This window comes from Lepisosteus oculatus, chromosome 2 (genome assembly GCF_040954835.1).
Source record: "Lepisosteus oculatus isolate fLepOcu1 chromosome 2, fLepOcu1.hap2, whole genome shotgun sequence".
NCBI lineage: Eukaryota > Metazoa > Chordata > Actinopteri > Semionotiformes > Lepisosteidae > Lepisosteus > Lepisosteus oculatus.
Genome location: NC_090697.1, coordinates 74,427,040 through 74,442,749, shown reverse-complemented (window position 1 = coordinate 74,442,749; position 15,710 = coordinate 74,427,040). Strand labels below are relative to the sequence as shown.

Sequence of the window (15,710 nt, the reverse complement as noted above, 5' to 3'; positions counted from 1 at the left end):
ATTGATAATCAAATGGCACAATACTTTCACTCAGGAAAACAAAGTCAGCATCCACAGCCAGGCATCATGAGCCAAAAGAATACATTAAGAATTAATGCACAGCAGAATCAGTCTGCAGAATATAGCAGCATTACAGGAAAGGTGGAGTTCCCAAATACCCACGACTTCTTATCATGGTAACTCAGACACTTTGCCAGTGAGAGTTTAGTAGTCATTTAGATGTGCTTTGTGCTGCAGGCATGATCTGAACACTGATGTATAGTAAATCAATACCTCTTCTTCTGCTTGCATTGTAGCCCAGAAAGCAGTAACAGATATAAAACACATGTACATTTCAGATAGGAACACTCAAGCTGTAAGAATCGATCTTCTGGGACAGCAGCAAAGCAATTATGAGGCAATTTTTAGATGCCATGTGTCACCTGAGCGATGCCACTTCCTGTGATGGATGCCAGGGCTCTGCTGCTGGATGTGGACCTCAGTCACAGACAGTACGTCTTAATAACCAACTGTTCGGCCCAATAGAGCTGGCATTGGAAAGCTCCCAGCGCAATAAATAACAAAGCAAATACGAAGGAACTCCCTCACACTGTGCTGGGAGGACTCTCACAGGTTCAAAGATCTGATGAAGGACCTTCAGCCAAAGTGCATTGTGTGAACTTTGCTCTTCGTGGTCTTTTCCTCCTACAAGCCTACGCTATATGCTTGATCAAGAGTGCAGACGGTGTGCTTTCTTTGAAGTCCAGATCCCAGTGTAGCAGCCCTGACAACACAGCAGGGCAACACAGCCTCGCAATGACTATTTCCCTGTGCACAACAGCGCCCCCTAGTGTCAGGGCAGAAGTTACTTTGGAAATACTCTTCTTTTACGCACTGCTGCTCGCTGCACCTTTCCTGCCTTTCCGGTTCGCACCGATTCTGAAAGTCGTTTCCCTTACCTCTGGGGAGGGCGGGGGAGATATCGAGTGCGGGGACATGGATCTCTGAAAGAATGAAACAAAGGCACTGTGTTACCGCCTGCCCCCTGCCGGCACACCCCTGTCGCGGACGAGCTCGATGCCACGCTAAGGCTGCCAGACAGGGAGGGATCAGATCGGTCTCTCCGGGAGCCCGGACAGCAGACGGAACGGTTCGACGAGTCGTGACTGGTTTCCAGCAGAGGAGCTGCCAGAACACACACCTCCTGGATTACAGGTTCCTTGCGGGGAGCTCAGCGGTGCTGCATGAGTCTGCCCCCTGGAGCCTCGCTCACAGCGCGAGACAGAGCTTTCGACATCCTGTCTGCGGCACTTTGAGCCGGTTCAGTGTGGCGTGCTGGCAGCCAGTCCAGGAGTCTGAGGGCGGATTATGATTAATCACCCACAGGGGGACTCAGGACAGTTCATGAACAGCTGGCCCATTCAAGCAGGTCTGAAAGTAACACACCTTGCACCATCCTTCATATACTGTAATATGTCTATTTAATGGGCCTTTCGAAAGAACATAAGAAAGTTTAGAGCTGAGAGAAGGCCATTCACCCCGGTCCGTTAGGTAATTAGCAGCTAATTGGTCCGAATGGCATTTAGTGAATCAATCATATGTCGGGGTAGCTTGTTCCACACTCCCTCAACTCTTTGTGTAAAGCAGCTTCTCCTGTGGTGAGTTTGAAATGAGCTTCCATGCGATTTCCACTTTGGTTCCTGATTCTGGTTCGCTAGACCGACCTTGTCAGCCCTCGTATTGACCAGCTCGTTATTTCTGCAAACCCCACAGCGTAAACCTGGCTAATGTGTGTGAAGGTAATGTGTGTATTTCAGTTCAAAATAATAAGGGGTTACAAAAACAGTACTAAAAACAGTTAAGCAAAATACATTCATGGTACTCACACTGTATTAACTATTCATTTTACAGACATTCTTATCAGAGATTAGACAGGTATCTGACATCCATGCTCAGTGAAAAGAATATATTTTAGAGGTTCAGGTCAGAGCAGCAAGATTGGCCTTTACCAATCATGGCCTCCTAATAACCCCCATGTCTGAACTGGCTTCATCACTCTGCTCTCCTCCCCACTGAGAGCTGGAGTGTGGGGAGAGTACTGGTATATCTGCACACCGGTGGTGGAGGAGGGGAGTCCCCATTACCTGTAAAGTGCTTTGAGTCAAGTGTCCAGAAAAGCGCTATATAAGTGCAAAGAATTATTAATAATTATGATTAGCACACCACAGCTCAGGTTTAAAGTCAGAATGGGTGTAGTTACAAGAGATGACCACTAGAGGCCACCCGAGACAAGAAATGAGTGTTCTGAGTCTCTGAGCCATCGGTTCCAAGTGTGGTCAAGCCTACCTAATAGAAACTGTTATCAGCTGACAGGTAATCAGCTGGCAGGCAGGACAGACCCTGAGGCTCCTTAACCTCACTGACAGAGAGACACAAACCCAAGTCCTTCATGGGAGGGCTCCAGCTCTCCACGAGCAGCGAGCAAGACAAGAAAATGACAATCCCTACAGGCGAGTTGAAATCTGCCCACCTCTCTGCTCCTGGGCAGTTCTGTCCGGTCCAGGGCAGAGTAGTTGAAGTGGGGCTCGTAGATCATTAAGTCCGGTCGCTCGATGTCCAGTATCGCTTTGTCTTTGGGGATGGCTGCCAAGTCCTTGTATCCTATCACCTGGTTATCCATTTTGGCCTAGAAAAGAGGGAATGAAAGAAGGCAATATCTGTCAGATCGCAAGGTCTTCTTAAAAAAAAAAAGAATGTGGCACAGTACTGGCCAGTTTAAATACTGTTTTACTGGGAGAAGTTCAGATTGAGTTTATTAATACCATGAGCTGACTGAGATTGTGTCTTTCTGGGGAGATAGCAGAGAGAGAAGTAGATATTCTTAGCGCAACACGACTAGATTTCTGCAGAGCCGCAGAGCGTTATGTAACACACAACCACCTGTCTACTGAATCGCTGACGAAGTCTCAGGACTGCTTTCTAAAACAGCAGCTCCTGGCAGGGAAACGCAGGAGTCATGGATCCCTCCGATAGGAATCAACAGGTCACCACCTGGCTCTTCATACAGCCCATCCTGAGTCAGAGCCCAAACAAGCCCTCCAATCAGGCAGCAGATTTCACCCTGAAACCCTGGCCACCGGGAAGGATGAGTCTTTTTCTCCAGTGTTAAATGGATCAAGAAATCCTGTAACGTTTTTGCTATTTCTAGGCCTTGCCTTGACCTCACCCCTAAAGCCCTTGTTATCTTCAGGCAGGGTGAACCTGTGTGCCCTCTGTTATCTTTGCTGTGGGAGACTTTCTTCTGCTTCCTTTTAAAAGACAGTCAGGAGTCCGTCTCAGAAGATAAAAGCAGTATTTATTTCACGTGCAATGGAGCGAAACACAGAGGTGCTTGACGTGTTTTTCTCAAAGTGATGAAACTAGAACAGCCCTTAAATATTTTACGTTTTCCATCACGCTTCCCTGTGCTGATCAGACTGGCAGCATTCCAAGATCATGCTCATCTTCCTCCTCCCTATCTGCCAAAGATCACTTCCTGTAACACAATTGGTCACTTAGTTTCGCAGCAGGCGTTCCTGTCTAACAGTGTAGAATTACACAGTAGCCCTTGCGTCCAGCATTCTTTCACTGGGGCTCAAACCACTTCTGCAAGTCCACCTTATAAAATACTGCAGCGTGGGGAGAGAAAGTGGGTATAAAGCTCACAGAGACCCTGTCCCCCAGCAGAGCAGCACTGGTCAGTCCAGAGACAGTCTGCGTTAAGGACACTGGGCCAGGGGCAGCGCAGGCATGTGTTTACACAGGAAGAGCGCTAAATACCTCCTACCTTTGTGTTACTTTCGCACTATCTGTACATTGTATTGTAAATTGCAATTGTGTGATTTATTGTATCCTAATGTTAATCGAATCCCGATCAATTCCTGTCCTTCTACTCTTCTAGCCCTCTTAATGAGCTCGAGGACAAAGCATTTCATTGCCGACAACACCGCTGTATGCTGTAGTGTTCGTGCATTGATAAATAAACCTCGATTGATTGACTGATTGACTGGTTGATCGATTGGCGGAACGGGGCCAGGCTGCGGATCAAAGGGTGGTGAACCTGCACGAGGGGTCCGGGAGAATCCGGAGCCGGAGTCGGCGGAGAGAGGGGGGGCTGTTCTTACCATGATGGTGGCGGCTGGAGAGCCAGGCACACTGGGGCCCCGGTTGGAGCCCACACTCCCCGGAGACGTCCTGGTCTGCTGCTGCTGGGAAACACAGGCCGGCGTGAGAGGGACACGCACGGGCACCAGGGAAAAGCACACTCCGCTGCACAAAACAGGGCCGCTAGCTTCCTGCGCGCTGAGTATATAATCACGTTCCTGACAGGCATCTTGGGAAAGGTACCCTTGGGAACAAAGCATCCCCCAAGGAGGGCACAAAGTCCCGCAATTCTCTTTTCAGCCACTGGTGAGGTCCGCTCGCTTGGATATCTCTCTCCCAATCGCATCCCCATTTGGAAATAAAGAGAAATTTCAGGAGCCCTCAATGGAATTTAGACAGGAAACTGAGGTTAACAGCCCTGTTCTTGTGAATATGTGTCATGGGATCTTTAACGACCAGGGACCCTGGCCCTCAGTTTAATGTCTCATACTACAGCAGTGTGCCCAGCCACCTTCCCGGGACTGGTATTATTGGGAAATTCAGGTCCAGGGGAAATAGCGCCTTCTACTGGTCCACTAACACCTTCCACAGCTGCAACCAGCTGTTTCTTCTGAGGCTCCCAGTGCTGGCCAGGCCATTACCTTGCTCAGCGTCTGAGGTCGGACAAACTGAGCCTGCAATGTGAGCGTGCCACTGACAAAGCACTGCAAAGGACTGATTCTAACTGTACCAAGAGATCAGCTGTGATAAAACGCTGCATATCCTCTTTTCCAGGATGGAAAAACAGGATCATTGGACTCTGGGTCTTAGAAGGAGCAGTGGAAGAATTAGATCAGTGCAATGGTTAGGAAATGGCCTGTCAGGCCAAGGAACACAGAGTTACACTAGAAAAATACAAAATGTAGAAAAATATGATTACCTTCTGCATCTTTTGAGTAGAAAAGAAATAACTTCTTTGATACACACCAGCCAAATTATTCTGTTAAGAACAGAGAGAGAGGAAACAACACTGATGTGAAAATCGAGTTCACGCAGATCTGTTTGCACAACCTAAACTCAATGATGGTTACAGACCTTCTGAAATTTGAAAAGCAAAGAACACATTTCATGGCTGTGGTTATGGTCACTTAATCACAGCTATCCGAGCCGCCTTTCAGCTGGGGGAACAGACGTCAGTGTGTCAGGGTAATCATATTCGGATCCATCAGTTTCGGGGTAAAACTCAATTACAAGGCACTGGAAATGCAGTGATGAATCCGTGACCCATTCAGCGCAGTGAGGGCAGCGACAGTAATAACTGAACCACGCCGAGGTGGGGGCTGGAGGGGAGGCAGACTCCACTGAGTCTCATAAAAGGCCCTCACTCTAGAACAGAGGCAGGCATCCTCAGCTCTGGCCATCCACAACCTTTACAGGGCTGACCCCTGGACGGATTCCTTCGTGACTGAAGAGCACTTCAATAATGAAGGGTCAGGGGGAACAGAGGTGTACAACGGTGTGCCACAGAAGAGCCAAGATCACCCACCCCTGATCGAGAACCTCACATCCCTGCTGGAATCGGCAGAATGCTGTCTGCAGATCTACGGATCCTTCCCTTTAGACCTCCCCTGCTATCCTGTAGATCCTGTAGCAAGATCCCTTGCTATCCCAGGGAACACAAGTTCACTGGCGGGTGAATAACAGGTCTGGAGAGCTTTTAACTGATCACGGTTTTGTAAAACATGGAAAAATAAAATGTTGAAATGGTCTGTTGGGGGGGAAATCTGAGGAAATGCTCTGCTGTCATTTTTTTATTCTGCAGTCAGTTTTTTTTCTGCCATCCCACAAAGCACCTGTTTCTAGCCTGTTTCTGTTAAGAAAGAGAGTGCATGCAGAGCTGCAGCGCTTGAGAGCTCCGAGCTGTTCGGAGCTGTACAATATCAGGTAAGTCAGGGGTACCAGGGGCACGATGACCCCTCTGGCTTCTCTTCTGCATGACCTGACGCCGGTCCGATCTGTGAATCTTTCCTGCTCCGTGTCAGCCTGCAGACTGACAGTGTGCACCACTCCTTCACTCTCACAGGAGCCAGACAACACCCTGCACGCCTCTCAAACAGACTCTCATGCACAGCGCTTTTTTTCCTTTCTCAAAACACCATATTTCCATCATGTCTTTCCCAGATGGAGTTTATGGCTTCAGCGCAGACCCTTCCAAATGCACAATGCCAGCTAAAGTCAGATGAAATGCCTGCACTCATAACCAGTTCTGCAAACGGCTATAAAATCTGAGCTCTCTCCTAACGAATCGCAGGACCTCCTTGATATGGATTTAGCAGATTTAGCAGTTAGCTGACACAAATATTGAAACATTTCGATCACAAGAGATGTACGATATTGCAGATAACAGCCCATAACTGCACATGAGATATTAAAACGCCATATCAATCATCTGGCACCGTTATCCATCAGCAATTGTGTTCACGGTAAGGAACATTGTTTACAGTGTGATCTGCTTCCACACTGTACGGCCAAATCAGGGAGCAGCATGACAAGACCAGCAAAGCTAACGAACGAAAAGAGCTGAAGGCTGGGACTGTTCACGTGCCCTCTCTTCCACTGTCCAGCTGCACGCTAACCTGATCGAGAGCTTCAGGAGGACTGAAGTCCCTGCTGTCCGCCCTCTGCCTGCCCGGAGGACACGAGCAGAGCAGCGACTGGTAAACCAGTGAAATCCAAGCCAGGCCTGTTCTCCCTGCACTCCCTCCACAGGCGCTGGGTGTAATCAGACCGCTCCCCCAGGGCTGCCCAGTCCAGCTCAAGTACCAGCCCCTGCCCAAGCCAAAGATGGCTCTACTGGTCCCACTAAGAGCCTCAAGACGTCAGTGACTTCTGATTCTCCTTTCTGGGGTGATGGCTATGCTACCCTCTCCCCCCGACACATGCACGCCTCCAGCCGAGACCAGGTCAGGACACGCGGTCTGTGCGCGGGGCGAGACCCTGAAGGGAGAGCGAACCGGCCAGCGGGTCTGGAGAGAGGCTGGGACAGGAAGGCCCGGGCACCCCCTGCGCTGCCAGCCTGCATGACACAGAGGTCATCCCGCAGGACAGACGCCACGGCTCGCGCCGGGAAATTTGGTTGATGGCGAACAAAGCCACAACACCAAAAACCGAGAAGGTCCCTTGAGAAACCCAGGCTCAGGGCCTGTATTTCACACCACAAACAGGACCTCCTTTTGCACACAATCTGCTTGACGTCTGTGCGCATCTCTCTTTCCATCTGGGAATGACTGGCCCTCAGTCAGGCCAGGTCTTCCCTCCTGTCCTTGGAGCCCAGCACTCGAGTTTACCTCTTTAACTGTTACTGTCTCACTATCATGGGGGGGGTCTGTACCCCGGTGCTCATACCTGAGACTTCCAGATGGGTCATGTCAGTCAGATTGAGGTCGCTCAGCCCTCAGACTCAGTTCTGAAAAAAGAGAGGGCATGAAATAGAATCAACAACCATTTTCATACTTTATTCACTTACAAAAAGGCGTCTGGATTGTTTGAGGTGTGCAAGAACTTTCCATTTTTCCCTTCTCCTAGGGAAAGGCGGCTGTTCTTCACTGTCTGTCTGTTTCTGTACAGAGTTTTCTACACATGGGCACTTCTTTGCTACAACCATCAATGCTACAGTCACCCACTGCCTACCCCCACTCAGGAACGAGAATTTAAAACCTAAAACAGGAGACGATTCCTTACACAAAGGGTTGTAGGAGTGTGGAATGAGCTACCAAAGCATGTAGTTGAAGCTGATATTCTGTCAAGAAACAGCTGGATCAGATCCTAGGATCAATTCGCTGCTAACAATCATGGAAGTAATACGATTTCCTGTTTAATCATGGAAGCAGGATGATTTTCCTGTACAGTCATGGAAGGGGGGTGATTTTTCTGTGGAAGGCTGGAAGTGGGATGATGTTCCTGGACGGTGATTTCCAGCAGAACGTGCCTGTGTCCTAGCTCTGGGGGAGAGGAAAGGCTTGTGGCGGGCGACTCTTTATCGCCCCCAAGTGACGCCAGGTGGACTCTCATTTCAAGTGCCCCTTCACCAAACTGACTGACTGGGATGGGTCTGACTTCCAGAACCCCACTATCAGAGCCCCTGCCCCTCAGCTTTCCCAGGTGAAAGGCAGTGAGGCCACAGTACAGGCCAGACTGGAGAACAGAAGGCTCACTCACTCCCTGATGAGTGCTGTTAAGCTATAGGCGGCTTGCATGCTGCCCTGGGTAACCATGACAACTAATTATCCCTTTCTGCTGCCCCCCCTGTTCTGATAAATGATACTGGACGTCTACCCTGCAGCAGTTCATCATCTACAATAACCTCTCCACTGACCCTCCTCTTCCTCACCCCCTCACTGACCCTCCTCTTCCTCACCCCTCCACTGACCCCCTCTTCCTCCCCCCTTCACTGACTTTCTCTTCCTCACCCCCCCACTGACCTCCTCTTCCTTACCCCCCTAGTGACCGCCTCTTCCTCACCCCCCTACTGACCCCCTCTTCCTTACCCCCCTAGTGACCGCCTCTTCCTCACCCTCCTCAGGTGCGAACTGTGAACCTGAAGAAGGCTCCACAGCCAGAATGTTGTGTCTGAATAAACCTCTACCTGCTCCTTTCGCGCCTTGTGTAACTCTTACTGTTCTTCACCCCCAGAGCTGCGAAACACCTTCCTAATGGCGCTGGCGCCCTGTAAACATGGAGCACACAGCTTCCTTCACACTAAATCTTCGAATTCTCTGACAGCAACGCTACTTCCTATGAGCACTTCTTCAGGGTCAACAATGAAACACGAACCAGAGGCGGAATCTATGCGGAAGGGCATTTAAAACTGACACCAGGAGGCATGTCTTTATGCAAAGGGTTGTGGGAATGTGGAACAAGCCACCCAGCCACGCTGCTGAAGCCATACTACCCTCGCTTCCTTCAAGAAATGGATGGGATACAGGGATCAATCAACTACTGTTAAACTGGCAAAAGTGTGCTGCTGTCAGATTGTAGCGAATCTCTGACAGGACAGAACGAAGAGTTAAGAAAAATGGAATGGATGTCAAGGTGCACAGCACACCGCGACGGAGGCAAGCGTATGCAAATAGTTTTAATCTTTAAATACCAGCTCCCAGGAATAAACACACCGGGTGAAAAGCTGTAAAAAGAGAAGGCTCTGGATCTCACACCCAAGGAGAAACACAGGCCAAATGCGTCCCAACGTCTGAGTCACTGAATTCAAAGCCTGTTTTAAGCCTAAAACCGTAATCCATGAGCTGCACTTTAGATTTGCTTAACAATATAGACCTCAGAGGCTCAGTGCTGCCAGCAAATCAGACACAAACAGTGAACGAAACACTTTCGGCAGTTTTCAGACACAGTGCCGCCCCCCCCTCCCCCCTTTGCAAAGAGCTCAAAACGTTTAAGCGCACGCCCCTCTCTTCTCAAATGAAATAGCGCCCAGCATCCGACCCGTTAAACGGGCTTGCTCGGGTTTAATTCAAAGGAATTGATCTGCAGAACAGATCAATTTCCAGCTGATCCATCATTTCCGAGGGATCACGTCAAGGGTGCAGTCATAACAGTTCATCAATTACTTGGCGTGGTAATAATCACCGCAATCTAATCTACACGTATACTAAAATTAACTGCAAATACATTCAATCCCCCAGTCCTACAACATTCAGATGCACACTCTTTTTCACACTGCCGGTTATGTAAAGGATTCTGGATTATAATTGTGTTATTTCTAGCCGTGTTTTGGTAGCAGCATAATCACCCTTCCCCTGTTCAAAGCGTCAGAAATAGCACAAAGGCTTGTGGGCCAGGAGATCGCGTAACTCCCCGCGCACCGAAGTGACAATCTGTGACGGATTATCCTGCCATACGAAGAAACACACCGCGTCTGGAATGCTCCTGTTTGCGATGCGCGCTGTCACTTTTCCTCCCAGGCACTTCGAGAAAGTTTCCTCCTTGTGAGAAAATTCAGGATGGGAGCAGTGCAAGATGGAGACTTGCATGCAGACTGGAAAGCAGTCTTTCATGGTGGGGGGAGATGCCTGGAGATTTATTTACTCCTATTTTCAAGTTCACGTTTAAGTTTATTGTCACTATACTCATATACTGGTATATGGTATAACGAAATGCTATTTAGCCAGCTCTCAGACAGTAAGAAGTACAAAAAAAACAACAACACAATTGTATAAGAACAGAGACAACAGACAGTGTGCAGAACACAACAGGCAATGTGCAAGACTTTATTTTCCATTGTGTTTCCATTTTTTTCCCCATTGTGTTCTAAACTCTGTTTATGCACAACACAGCTGACAGACAGAGCACTAACGCACAATCACACCCCGACACTTGGCCAGCAGTGTCAGGGGTGCAAGCAGTGACCACACACTACAGGCGTGTTACAGTAAGACAGTCAGCAACACGTGCAGATGCAGTACAGGTCAGAGTGTTTGAAATTCACACTTTAATCAATAGCTGGGAGCCAACAAGGAGAAAAGAGAGGTGTGACCTTCTAATGACCTTATTTCCCCACACTGACAGAAGAATAAAAAACAGAGTCAGAAACGGAACTCGTGTCAGAATGAAAAAAGAAAAGCTCAGCACAGGAAGGTTTTCTCCCATTTCTTGTGTTCTTCCAAAAGGGCTGGCAGGACGATGCCTATTCCAGGACCATCTGTCCAGCTCCTTCAGGAATTCGGAATTTGTGCAAAGATTTTCTCAGTTACAGAAAAAAAAACCCCATCAGATCCACAGGCCGGCTTAAAATATCTTGTACAGTGCAGATGGGAGGGCAAATTCAACTAATTGAGGAGATCACAGACTGCGAGTGAACTCATCCTGTAAAACCCTCTCTAATGCACTGAAACCACAGAGGAAAAGGAGCACAGACTCTCAGCCTCCGCGCGCATTTTACCCAGCAGTCACCCCTGCAGGACATGTGCATGGAAGCCATGTGTAATATCAGCAAATGGCTTCCATGTTAGCATGTTAAATGAACAAGGCAGGCTGCCTAGAGCCTAAGCTCTTGACTTCATGGAACGAGTTCATATTTAATGATTCATCTGATTTTGCTTCCCGGATGGAACCAAGAATCCCTGAACTAGCGGATGAACACGCTCTAATCTCATGTGACGCAAACAGATACCTCTGCCAACTCACAGCCTCAGATTCAATTCCCCTACAAGAGTGGAGAGCACCAGTGGAAAGTGTGTCAGAATCAAGACTGTAGCTGCAGTGCACACTGACGTCGGGCTGTGCCACCAGTTCTCTTCGTTTATCTGCGTACCTGCCGACTCCTGCCTGACGCATCACCGGAGCTCCTTTAGAAGAGCACACTTGAGACTGCGAAGATGTTTATCTATATCCCAAAACAGGCCTTCTGAAATCCTCCAACAAACCCCTCTAAAAACACATCCTTTTCAGACCCCTTGATGAGAACAGTATGTTGCTTAAAAGGCTTTAGAAAGACTTAAGAGGATTAGTCTTGAACGGAGTCTTGAACGCTGTCGAAGTGTGCTTCAAACCGAGAACAAGAGGAAACGCCTGCACACTTTCCACTTTGTTTACACAAAGGGTTGTGGGAGTCTGGATCAAGCTACTCAGCCTCATTGTTAAAACCGATACTTAAGTTTCTTTTCAGAAACAGCTGGAAGAGATCCTGGGATCCCTTAGCTGCCAAGCACCCAACAGACCAGGTATTCTGAAAGGCCTCCTTCTGTCTGTAAGTTCTCTGTTGTTCTTATATTAGGAAAGGGTCTAGGCGAACCCCTCTGATGAAATGCCCTCTAGAAACCTCCCTGATGTCGGTATGACAACATTAAAGTCTACAGAAGGCCCGCTCAAGACTTTGCACTGAGCTCCAGCCTGCAGGACACAGCCGAGTCCCTGGAGAACCTGAGGCCGATTTCCTTACTCTTTCCGTCAGAGACCAGAAATATGCGGCCGTGAGCAGTGATCCGTGCACGCACCCATCTCTGGGAGCTTGTTGCCTTTTCAGAGGGGCTCCCGGACAGCGAGCCAGGGATTAAAGTGTGCCCATGTTAAGCTCTCCTTTGTCTTTGCTCCATAGCAGCACATTGCACAGATTTATTGGCAGTGGGGTGGTTTTGTGTCTGATGTTGTCTCCCCCTGCTTGGGCCGGCAGCGTTTCTGCTGACTTTTCTCTACAACAACAAATGCCAACGACCGGGCAATTCACATTCTGGGTGGCAACTTCCAGGGAGATTTTGTGCAAGAATCCCGTAAATATCAGTTAAGTGGTTAGCAACCCTTCTGCTTTGTGCCAGGGACTCAGAACACGGAACTACGTCTGCACCTCTCTGAGAGCTCGTCCCTGCCTACAAGACAACGTCTCCAATGTGCACCATCAAAAACGAAGGCGGCTGGGTTATTTTCTTTCTGCCAGGCTGACTCGCACAGTTGCAGGCGTTTTCCCACCAGGCTCTCCTGGACCCCACCAGGACCCTGCCTCTGTCCGTTTTCCTCACCCCCCCAGCAAGCCCCGAAAACAAACGGACAAGAAAGAGAAACCAGCAACACACATGCAGCTGTTCTCGAGATTTCATACTGCTGTCCCCAGTCCCCCCGAGCCCCCGCGTTCACCCCCACGTGCTCCTGCTGACCGGTCATGATGGTGGGAATACCTGGGGGGGATTCTCACCCAAGGGAAGAACGCCCAGCCGTGGTAGGCAGGCATGGTGGCGCAGTGGGGCCCTGGGTTCAATTCTTGGGGTGCTATCTGTTTGGAGTTTGTATGTCCTCCCTGTGTTCCTCCCACAGTCCAAAGACAAGCTGGTGGGTTAATTGGTTTCTGGGAAAACTGGCCCTTGTGTGAGTGCACGTCGGCGTCAGCGTCTGTGTGTGTGCCCTGCGATGGACTGGCGTCCCCTCCAGGGTGTACCCTGCCCTGTGCCTGTTGCTTGCTGGGATAGACTCCGGCTGCTCAGTGATGCCGGATTGGAAAGCAGTAACCTCTGTGGTTACTGGGGCTCTAACACATCACAGGCCAGGAGAAAGGAGGGGAAAGAGCTGTGAAAGCAACGATAAAGCAAGCTCGCTGTCTGGAGCTCTTCAAGAGGGCCGAGAGGCTCTGGAAACTGGCCCCAGCAGACTGCTCTCCTCTCCAGACCACAAAAACACTGAGCCAGCGCAGCTTATCAGAGCCATCACACGGGGCCCCCCGAGCTCTATCAAGACAACCCAGAGGAGACTGCGAAAAGGTGCTGGGAAGCACAAAACCTAAAAAGTTACAAAACAAAACTCGGAAAACAGAAGCAGCTCCCCACTTCCAAAACGCACGCTGGCCTGACCAAAAATAAACCACCAAACGAAATGAAACAAATGTCGCACCTCACCTCCAAGACCCGTCTCTAGAGCAGCAGAAGAGCACACTCGCTCACAATGAGGAAAAAGTAATTCGACAAAACAGAAAGAGGCAAAATGAGAAAGTGGAAAAAAACAATTCTTAATGATACGCATTGGTTTCCATGACGACGACCTTCTGGTGTCGACAAGGAAATCCTAAGCTCCTCCCCCCCTGAACAGAACACACTTATCTCGGCACAGCAGAGCAGGCCGCCGCCCAGAGCCCGCCCCCCCCGTCGCCGTGGCAACGCTCGCCCCACCTGTCCCCTGGCCACCCGCTGCAGATTCATCACCTCGGCTCGGCCGCTGCTCCCCGGAGAGGCTGCGGCCCCAGATAAGGGCGGCCCAACCACAGCGCCGCCGCCCCACCCGGCCCCCAGACCGCCGCGCGGCGCGGGAGATAAGAGAAGGCATTCCCATACCCCGCTCCTGATTCAGACCGCCCCCCTTCAACAGCCGTCCGCTCCCTTCACTGCGTGAAGGCTGCACGACATTCTGTACAGGCCGAGCCACCTGGCGCTGACCCAGCCACCCGGAGACACCGAGCGAGGCGACATGTGAGATTACACAGATTCCTCATGAAGACAGAATGACATTTTGGCAGGAAGGGCTGATCCTCATCTCACCAATGAATATCCAGTCAGCCTCGCACCTGGAAATTCCAGTAGTGCCTTTTTCCCGTACCCCGTCCTGCCACCCCATCTACAGCCCTCGGGCCTGTGAAGCAGGGCTCCACTCCCCCATCCAGGCCAGCTATGCCGAAAGCACACCCTGCATGGCTCGTCTCTCTTGCATTTATTAGGATCCAACTGGACTACTGAAACGTGGAATAGTTTTATCTTAATGTCCTCCAGGGGGCAGCGATCTCAGCCTGCGCTGCTTGCCCGTCATGCCTCCCAATGGGCTGGTTCTGTCTGCCCTGCTGTTCGGCACTGCATCTGGGTATGCCACACGGGCTGTGCTGGTGTGTCCGTGATCGCCAGGCAGGCCCCGGTCTGCTCCCTGATCAAGCTCTCCGGGCCTCACGGGGCTGGGAGACACAGCCGCAGCGTGCAGCATGAGGAGCCTCGTTAAGAGCAGATCGCTTTCTCTCTCCGGCCCTTCGCCGTCTTTTCTCAGCGGAGCCGGCAGTGTTTATCTCTCCTCCGAGGAGCTGGCAGTATTCAGTTCAGCACTTCTGCCGCGTCAACTTTAGATGAGAAAAATTCAAGCAATGAGCTCGACCCACAAGGAATGGGGAGGGGGCTCAACTCAGGCGCTCTCCACCAGCCTTTGATAGGAGAGCACACAAAAAGCAGGGGGAGAAAAAATGTCTTTCTTTCTATCTTGCCCGCACAAGCTAGATAGGAAAGGACAGGGTAAAAATCTAAGGATCTATTCTGAGTCAGCAGTGATTTAGAAAAAAAGCAGTAAATCATAGCAGGGGATGGCAACACCTCAGTGTTCTAAAAACAGGAGGAAAAGGTTTGGCACTGAACTACTGTGAAAATAAGTTGCCACGTTTTATAGAGAGGGAAATGGCCAATATGAATTAAGAAGCATCTATAGTATCCTATCCCCCACATCTTCCCACAACCCAGGGGCATTTGTGAGAAACATGCAAAGACCCCTGTGGTACAGTCTGATGGATCCCTAGAACCAACACTGAGTTAGCAGCCATCAGAAAGCATCCTGACCAAACTCCTTCAGTCCCTTTGGGTCTGTGGTGAAACTGTGTTCCAATTAGCAGATGAATCAATGCCGAGGGAAGAGACTCCTGCCGCCCTCCTGCCTCCCAGCAGGGCTCTGCACAGCGGTCCGTGCTGGCAGGGCTGATAGAGACGAAGAGGACGTGTCTGGCCCCCGCTTCAGGCATCACATCCATCTTGTGCTGCACCTTTCAGGGCTCTGGTCTCTTTCCACTCATCTTCAGCACTGACAAAAATATAAATACACCACAGCTTCAAGCACATCAGAGGACGTCTGGCCTGCCTGGTAGTTTGGAATTATTTGATTTCAGCCCTTTCTTGAAAGAAGCCAGCGTATCAGCTTCAACAACCTGGCGAAGCAGCTTGCTACAGACTCCCACAACCCTTCTTGTAAAGAAGCGCCTCCAGATCTCGGTTTTTAATGCACCTTTCCCCAGTTTTCCACCTGTGCCTTCTGGTTCGTGTTTCACTTTTCATTCCGAAGAAATGCGACTTTGTCAAAGCCTCTGAGAATCTGAA

General features: G+C 50.0%; 1 protein-coding gene across 4 annotated transcripts in view; it reads right to left on the bottom strand.

The window, feature by feature from the left end:
- Positions 1 to 15,710, bottom strand: part of dmtn (dematin actin binding protein) — a 35,945-nt gene that overhangs the window by 10,719 nt on the left and 9,516 nt on the right. For 2 of the 4 annotated variants that reach the window (XM_069183317.1, XM_069183309.1), the window contains exons 2-6: positions 7,507 to 7,567; positions 5,042 to 5,101; positions 4,143 to 4,226; positions 2,510 to 2,665; positions 939 to 983 (exon numbers count right to left, since the gene is read on the bottom strand). In XM_069183317.1, the coding sequence (XP_069039418.1) occupies positions 939 to 983; positions 2,510 to 2,665; positions 4,143 to 4,226; positions 5,042 to 5,050 (294 nt within the window). In that variant the 5' untranslated portion in view covers positions 5,051 to 5,101; positions 7,507 to 7,567. Of the gene's footprint in view, positions 1 to 938; positions 984 to 2,509; positions 2,666 to 4,142; positions 4,227 to 5,041; positions 5,102 to 7,506; positions 7,568 to 13,493; positions 13,541 to 15,710 lie in introns of those variants that run through there. The other 2 variants (XM_069183307.1, XM_069183315.1) reach the window with 2 other exon arrangements.